At 39.3% G+C, this 8,953-nt stretch overlaps 1 protein-coding gene across 2 annotated transcripts; it reads left to right on the forward strand.

Moving 5' to 3' along the window:
* Nucleotides 1-4,698: 4,698 nt before the first annotated feature.
* On the forward strand, nucleotides 4,699-8,281 carry tmem88a (transmembrane protein 88 a). 2 transcript variants are annotated; one of them, XM_037747604.1, is made up of 3 exons: nucleotides 4,699-5,244; nucleotides 6,542-6,869; nucleotides 7,732-8,281. In XM_037747604.1, exons 2-3 carry the CDS (start codon nucleotides 6,561-6,563, stop codon nucleotides 8,014-8,016), a joined length of 594 nt encoding a protein of 197 aa, XP_037603532.1. In that variant the 5' UTR covers nucleotides 4,699-5,244; nucleotides 6,542-6,560; the 3' UTR covers nucleotides 8,017-8,281. The 2 variants fall into 2 exon arrangements, with proteins under 2 accessions (XP_037603532.1, XP_037603533.1); XM_037747605.1 differs by lacking the exon at nucleotides 4,699-5,244 and adding an exon at nucleotides 5,593-6,372.
* Nucleotides 8,282-8,953: the final 672 nt, after the last annotated feature.

Here is an 8,953-nt window from a genome sequence, read left to right on the forward strand (position 1 = left end):
GATGGAATGTGAGGAAACTTGAACTACTTGATAGGCATGACACTGTTGAGATGAACTCAATGTGAACATGTACATATTGAACTACTATCTTGCAACAATTATAGGATAAATAGCCATGAGGTACCAACGGCGAGTTTTCACTCATTTTGTGAAATATCTCAACTTGTACTTTTATTGCACTATGACTTTTTTTTTTTTTAATCGACATACTATAATGACTGTTTTTTTTTAATACACTTTACTATGACTTTTTTTTATTTTTAAGACGTACTATACTATGACTTTTTCGACATACTATAACTTTTATTTTTTGGACATATTATATGACTTTTTTATTTTTTGGCATATTATACCATGACTTCTATTTATTTTTTTAGACATATGACTTTTCGACATACTATGACTTGTTTTTATTCTTTTGACATACTATGATTTACTTATTTTTTCGACTATGACTGACATACTATTACTTTGTTACAAAATACCATACTATGACTTACTTATTTTTTCGACTATGACTGACTTTTTCAACATACTATATATACTACGGCTTTTTTATTTTTTTCAACATATGACTTTTATTCGACATACTATTCTATTATTTATTTTAGTTTTTTGACATACTATAATTTTACTTTTTTCATTTTTTTACATACTATATATGCCATATTATAACTAGTGAAATAGCTCAGTGTGGTAGATAAATGTTTGATATACTGGAGGTTGTGGGTTCGATCCTTATGTGACACAGTGAGCTTTGAGGGCTAATTTAAATAAAGAAGTAAAATACGATAACAAACACAACATTAGTGTATCTGGTCAGATAGCTCAGTGTGGTAGATAAATGGTTGGAATACTGGAGGTTGTGGGTTCGATCCTTATGTGACACAGTCTGTTTTCAGTTCTAACTTCTAATGACGAAGTCAAATATACGAAGAGAACAGTCCCAAGTGCGTGTGGCATTGGTGGCTTGGTTGCTAAGTTCCCGGTTCTGTCTGCGGCAGAGCAGGGTTCGGATCCCCAGCCTCGCATCGATGCCCGGTGCCCGACAGTGGTGTGAGACGAGCGTCTCCTCCCAGGGTTTACCAGAGATACAACTGGGGGGTTATGCATCAGTATATATATTAAATATTGTTATATATTTCTGTATGACATGTAACACCATATATCATATACTGTATGATATATAACCCTAACCCCATCTTATATAATATATAACCCTAACCCTAAATAATCCCTTTATTTATTTTCCTAGTATAAATATTCACCTACCATTTGTCTTGGACAACAGACATTAACCATCCCAGCATAGCAGCAGTAAAACCAAATTTCCAATTTCTGTTGCATAACCCCCCAGTTGTATCTCTGGTAAACCCTGGGAGGAGACGCTCGTCTCACACCACTGTCGGGCACCGGGCATCGATGCGAGGTTGGGGATCCGAACCCTGCTCTGCCGCAGACAGAACCGGGAACTTAGCAACCAAGCCACCAATGCCACATGCACTTGGGACTGTTCTCTTCGTATATTTGACTTCGTCATTAGAAGTTAGAACTGAAAACAGACTGTGTCACATAAGGATCGAACCCACAACCTCCAGTATTCCAACCATTTATCTACCACACTGAGCTATCTGACCAGATACACTAATGTAGTGTTTGTTATCGTATTTGACTTCTTTATTTAAATTAGCCCTCAAAACTCACTGTGTCACATAAGGATCAAACCCACAACCTCCAGTATTCCAACCCCACTGAGCTATCTGACCAGATACTCTGATATAGTGTTTGTTTTTGTATACATGCTATGAATTTTTTTCATGAAATCTTTCGACATGCTTTTTTTCGACATACTATAACTTTTTTTCGACAACTATACTATGACTTTTTTTTATTTTTCCGACATACTCTATGACTCCACTCTTTTCCGTCATATACTATGACTTTTTTAATTTTTTCGACATACTATGACTTTTTTTATTTTTTAGAAAAAACTACTACTGTATGACTTTTTGTGACTTTTTTCGACATCGTGTTTATATATTATATACTTAATTTTTTACTTCTGTTTGACACAATATAACATGAGTTTTGATATATGATGTCTTGACTATTTTGACATACTGTGCTATGACTATTTGTAACATACTATTCAATGACTTTTTAAAAACTTTTATGACCTTTTTTCGACATACTATATCATGATATTTAGACATACTATGGTGTGACATTTTTCAACATACTAGTGTAAGGTTTTGAGGTAGTGAACCCTTACATGTAGGATCAAAGTCAGCAGGATTGAGGTGCAAAGCATGGTCGAGAAATCAGCAGCAACAGACAAACAGGGACTTTTCCAGAGCTCCGATTTTTACCTGTGATCATAGAGAAATTAGAAAAATCCCCCAAATCTCACCGACAGGTAGCAGATGCCAGTGGCTGAGGTAACACTCAACCTGATCCCCTCCCTCTGACAAACTACAATGCTTTCCCATCTGGTATATACCTATACCTGCAATGAAGGGCACGAACACTCCCACAATAAATTAAATTAATACATTTACAACTTAACCTTAATATTTACATATACAAACAACAAACAATTACATAATACAGATTAATTTAAAGAAATAATAAACTGAAGAACCCCTCGACCCACTCCCCTCTCTCTTCCCTGGCTAGCCTAACAAGGTAGGTCTGATTAATGTCAGCTGCAGTCTGGTGGCTGGATTGTCAGGTGTGCACTCCATGAAAACACGCCCCCGGAAGACCTCAGTGAGAAAGTGCTTCGAGGAGTTCTCCAAAATAAAAGTAAAACATAATAACATCAACTTCCTGTATTAGTCTGTTTTGTTGAACTTTACATATTCAATGGGCATGTCCTTTTGTTCACCTCATTGAGGGGGATGCTTTCAAGCTCAACTTTTTTTTTTTTTACTTTTTTCAACATACTATGATTTTTTTTACGACTTTTCAACATACTATACTTTGACTTTTTTATGATATACTATAATATAATTTTTAATGACACCCTTGCTCTTTTGTGGTATCATTGTTCAACAACATTCACATGTTGAGGGGCAGCTGTGGCTCACGGGGTAGAGCAGGTCATCCTTTAACCTCAAGTTTGTCAGTTCCAGCCCCTCCTGTCCACATGTCGAAGTGTCCTTGAGCGAGACGCTGAACCCGCTGCATTTAACACTGTTCCTAAATGCTTAGGATTGGTAAAATGTCAAATTTCATGTATGTATGTGATGATTGAAATAAAGTTAAAGTTAATGTTGCAGCTGCCCTTTAGTCACAGTCTGCAGCTAATGGCCACAGGGTGGATCCACTGGACAAGTTTACTTAAGGCTACCTCCAGAGTTCATGTTGAGGGAGGAGAGAGCAATACTCCTTTATTTTCCCTCCAATAATTCCCTGATACCATCATGGCAAAGCTGCAGGCTGCAGCTGCTCCATTTAGTTAAGAAACATTGTTATCAAAATAATGTGAATAATAATAATATCAAACTAATGAAATCTCTGACTGTTTTAGATAATAGTGTGGCCAACATGATATGATCCAGCTGTACCTACAGTTTATATACTGTCAATAATACAAACCAGGTTGTAAACTAAAATAACATAACAGATTTAACATTAAAACAGCAAAAAGCAACAATATTCAGGGCAGTACATGTAATCAGACTGACGTGCTTCCTTTTACACGTGTAAACTAGAGCTTTTGTCTTTCTGGTTGCTATTTTTGCCATTTTTCCATCTCAATCTCCAGGGTTAGAGGACAAAAGGTTGCCAAAACTGCAGATGCGGGGACATCTCATCTTAGAACGTGGACACAGCAGCGGATATCCCGGTTCCAAGGACAGGAAGGCCGCTCTTCCTCTACCAACCCCCTCAGACATTGACATACGCATATAAACAACACACTCTGTGGCATTGTTAATGACAAAACCACACTGCATTTTTTACCCACTGCACTAATGCGGCGGACCCTTTGATCATTTTCCCAGTACTAACTGTTAAAATGCCATTATTCTCTCCGGGGAGTATCTATCTACCCCTGTGAAGAAATAGTAAATAAACAAAGCGGGATGAAAAAATGAGACTTCATATCAAAATACTAATTTCACCCTTTGAACTGAGTCTCTCTGCTTTCTTATCAGTCCCATGATAGCCTCTTTTCCCCACCAAATTAGTCAGCACCCATCACCCCCACCCCCAATCCTCATTTCCTTATGTTTTCTGAGAGCGGAGCTCTGTTTTTCATCAAAAGGTCAAGGGCCAATCTCTCTGTCATCCCTGCTTCTGAGACCAATCTTAAGCAACTCTTGCTTGCCCTTTTTACCTTCTTATTTCACAGTTATGTGCTTTCGGAGTGGTTGCTGTCTCATTGTTCACATCCTTATCAGTACAGTATAGTAAGATGGAGTGCAGCATGGCCTACAGCTTATGTAACAGTCAGTCTTAAAGACACAAAATGTGATTTACCTTTGACTTTTTATTTTGCATGAACGCCAACATAATACTTGTTTTGAATTTTGTAACCCACCTTATCAGTATTTGACAGTAGAGCAGAGAAAGTGCTCAAAGTAAGGGGGTGTAAAGTGTTGTGGATCGGGCAGCATACCCTGACTCCTCTAATCTCTCCAAATAAACACTCTTCCTCCCTCCCCCCTGGTTCCAGGGGTTATCACAGAAACCCTCCACTGCTCCCCTGCCCAGACACTAACAGCTGCCTTTAACACAGCCCAGCCTGCGCCTCTGTGCATTCACATTAGAGGCAGCACAGGATACACACTCACACACACACACGCTCGTAGCCACTCAATCATATCTCAAACTGGAGCCGGAGTGAGGAAACAGAATGTCAGGGAAGGAAGCGCTGAAGCCAGTGGGAAAGCAGAGTTTGCCTCAAGTCTACAGAGCTCTTTTCTGACCCGCTCTACAGAAAGGTCTGAGGGAGACGATTTGGATTCATAAAAGCGAGCAAATATCTGATGATATTGTTGTGGAAATAGTCCAGAACACAAAGGGATTTTAGATTTAGTTTAAGTAGTAGAGAATTCACGCGGATACCACTCTCAAGATCTGGATTTTTTCAAACCGAGAAGACACACATCAGGAGGAAATTCTTGAAATTCTCTTTGTCTCCGACCACTCACTCACCGCTCACCAGGCGTTTCAGAGTCCCATCATCTGCTGCCACCATTGACCTGCAGCAGGACACAGAATCAGGTTTACCGCACAGTGAGTACAACAAACTCATCACTTCTTTTTTTTACATGTTGAAGTAACAGAAAAATGCTAATCTTGAGACTAAAAGAGGGCTCACTTTACTCCAATTCAAGCAGTACACCACTGAAATGAAACATCCTAAATTATGTTTCTTCACTAATGTTATTCCTGTTATTCTGGAAAGTTAGTTTTGATTCCTGAAGTTGGTCAGTCTGTAAAATAAGAAGGCTGTGTTGATGACGTCATAAAAAAGCAAGTGTTTGAGCTGCTCCGTGATTGAATGGAAGGCAGACTTTGCTGACGTACACTCACTCACTCAATTCAGGATAGTTGGAGACCCTAAAAAAGCCTTTCAAAAGAGCAGGAAACATAATCTTCTGTTTGTTATTGCTATTTATACAATCTAAAGAAAAGACTAGAATTACAAAAACTGAAAAAGAGAGTGTCTAAAATCACATAATGTGCATAAATCCTTAGATTTTATCTTTAAAAGAAGCATCACAAACAAGTGAGCTGATGATGATGGATGGGGCATACTGCAATTTACTTAAAATGATGCTGACGGACACAACAAAAATGACTTGTAAAAATGCTTGTAAAACGCATGTGTTCACATGGTTCTTGGCATTATAACAGTAGCTGCTAACACACTCGACAACAGAGGGAAATGGTGGAGCTTGCCCCTGTCATTTTCTCATCACAAAGTGAAAGCATTTATTTCCAATTCACTTTTATTTTGTAAACTCAATCTACCATTAATGTGTAACAAAAAGTTGTAGCATTTGTTCTTTCAACTGTAAAGTCATAACATTGTTCTGACACACAGATTAGTGGGAAACTTTCCAGTTTCCCAGCTGTCCCTGGCTCATTGTTCTGGGTCGTGGTTATCCTGGAGTTTGGAGGTGGGGTCAGCGGAGCCCCATTTCCTTTGACTAAGAGCTGTGCAGTTATCTGTGTTGACTTTCCACAGCTTTCACCACATTATTTGAAGGAACCCATTACTTCATGGATTAACATTCTTTAGCGTTCCATGGTTTTGGTGGATGTATACTGAAGAATTCAGGGCGTGCAGGAGAAGAGAAGATTTTTAGTGCAACAGAAAATAGACAAAATATTTTATGGATATGCTTTTTCGACAAAGTGCAGACGCTTAAAATACTTGGCACACTCTGATAAATACACATCTCAATATTGTGAAATACAAAAATTCAGTGCAGACTTTCAGTCGTATAACAGCAGGGTTAAATCAAAGTGATCCAGGATATATTTATGAAGTTACTTGGCTAAAACTGTTTTTTCTTACCTGCAGCATAGACCACAAGGAAAAGATGAGTCTGTCACGGAACGGGACGCTGGAGAAGGCGATGTCCGAGCAGACCCACTCTGAGCTGGGCTCCCCCTCCAGAGCGGGGTCAGGGCCCGTGGTGCCGCCTCCGTACTCTCCGGGCGGCAGCGAAGGAGCCGACACCCCCCTGGAGTTAAGGGGCTCTCTGGACTGCTGGGCCTGCTCCGTGCTGGTCACTGCACAGAATCTGATCATAGCGCTGGTCAACGGCGGGCTGGCCAGCGTCATTTTTGGCACCATCCTCACCCCTGCCCTTGTCATGATCATATTCGGCTTCCTCTGCCACTCCACGGTAACAATCTCTTTTTTTTTTTACTGCAGACTGGTGCTGTGTCCAAATTCCAATACATACAGTCATAATAAAATATGTCATGCTGGATGGTTTCTAAAGTTAATATACAAGAAATCTTTTGCACTAACAAGATATGATGATGTAGACTTGTCAATCAAACTGTGACTTTCAATCAAACTGCACAAAGAGGAAGAAAAATGTTTTTCCAGACATTTGAAACTGTTTTCCCAAGACCTTACTGGCTCTTCCTGGAGCTTAATTAAATTATTTCGCAGCCCTGACTAAACTGCTCTTGTGCTCTTTGTGCAATGCATTGTGGGACAGTAATGTACCTCAACAGCACACTCAAAAAAATATGTAGTGCATACTGACTTTTTTGAGTTTAGTTAATTAATCACACGTGGGAGAAGTTCAGCCAGATATCTGCTTAGGTTTAGGCAACAAACCTGCTTGGTTAGGTTTAAGAAAAGATCATGGTTTGGGTTAAAATAAACAGTTTCTGGCAGAAAAGAGAGCTCTGAAAAAAACAGAATATGTAGTGCATACTGACTTTTTTGAGGATAGTTAATTAATCGCACGTGGGAGAAGTTCAGCCAGAAATCTGCTTAGGTTTAGGCAACAAGCCTGCTTGGTTAGGTTTAAGAAAAGATCATGGTTTGGGATCAAATAAACTCTTTCTTGCAGAAAATAGAGCTCTGAAGGGAAACTTCTCCCATGTGCCAACCAACTAGATGTAGTTTTGTGCGTGGGTGGGTGTCCTTCTATACTCCCTAATTTTTGCATACATGCCATTACTCATCCATCTCCTCCTCCTCCTCCTCCTCCTCCTCCTCATCCTCCTCCTCCTCCTCTTGCCCTCCAGGTGCAGCCCCATGGAACATCTCTGTATTGCTCAGACATTCTGGATGACGGCGGCTGCGTGGCTCTGCTGGTGGTGGGCTTTCTGCTGCTCACCCCTCTGCTGGTCCTGGCACTCGCCGCCTACTGTCGCCTGGCCAGACACCTCCAGCTGGGCATGTGTTTCATTCCCTACAGCCGGGCCGTCTACAAGAACCTGCCCGCCACACGCCGGAGGGCTGACGCAGGAGGCTGCTGTGGCCAGCAGGGAGCTTCAGAGAGGGAGGGGAAGGGGAGCGTATGGGTGTAAGAGAGGAGAGGAGAGGAGGAGGAGAGGAGGAGGAGGAGGAAGAGGATTGTATATGGTTGTAATATGTATCCCTGTTGGATTGTTTGTATCTTTTTATTTTTTTAAGCCAATTGCAACTGTATTTCTATTTCTACTGTAAAAAGCCATCATATTTCATCATTTATAGCCATTGTTTGGAGGTCAATATTTTGTAACTTTTGTATGTGATTTCAATGTATTGAATGTATTTTATACCTTTTTACAATAAAGTGTCACTTGACCTGTCGACCTTTGTGTTTTACAAAGACACCTGCAAACTGAAACAGGATGGACGGTGATCTATTAGTGAAGGAGGTGAAGTTTAAAGATGTACACTGAATAGGGTAAACAGGTTGAAGATTTGTGTCTCATGCAAACTTTCATTATTATTGTATGCCATAAAAATGACATTTAAAAAGTCATTAAAGAAGTCATAGTATAGTATGTCATCATAAAAATGCATTAAAAAGTATACAGTATGCCATAAAAATGTCAAAATAAGTCATAGTACTATGTCATAAAAATGCCATAAAGAGTTATAGTATAGTATGTCATAAAAAACACGTTTAAAATAGTAATATAGTATAAAACACAGGAAGGAAGCGCTTTTGGTGGCTCACACGACAGGTGCTCTTTAGTAAGGCAGGTAAAAGTACATGAAAGAGAATCCAGAAAATCTTGCTAGATAAATCGTCCTCAAGTGGTACAGACAACCGTGGAAAAAAACTAAAAACTAAAGCACTCCGTGTTCAGGGGAAAATATATATTAATAGTGATATAGTATGTCTTAAAATAATTTCAAAATAAGTCATAGTACTATGTCATAAAAAGTCCTGAAAGTCATACTATGTCATATAAAAGACATTAAAAAAGTCAAAGTATAGTATGTCATAAAAAGCCATAAAATATTGTCATAAAA

This window comes from Sebastes umbrosus, chromosome 17, assembly GCF_015220745.1.
Source record: "Sebastes umbrosus isolate fSebUmb1 chromosome 17, fSebUmb1.pri, whole genome shotgun sequence".
In the NCBI taxonomy this organism is placed as follows: Eukaryota; Metazoa; Chordata; class Actinopteri; order Perciformes; family Sebastidae; genus Sebastes; species Sebastes umbrosus.

Coding starts and splice junctions, on each gene's coding strand:
- tmem88a (XM_037747604.1), top strand. CDS start 6,561: ATGAGTCTGTCACGGAACGGGACGCTGGAGAAGGCGATGTCCGAGCAG. Junction 6,870..7,731: donor GCTTCCTCTGCCACTCCACG/GTAACAATCTCT, acceptor CTTGCCCTCCAG/GTGCAGCCCCATGGAACATC.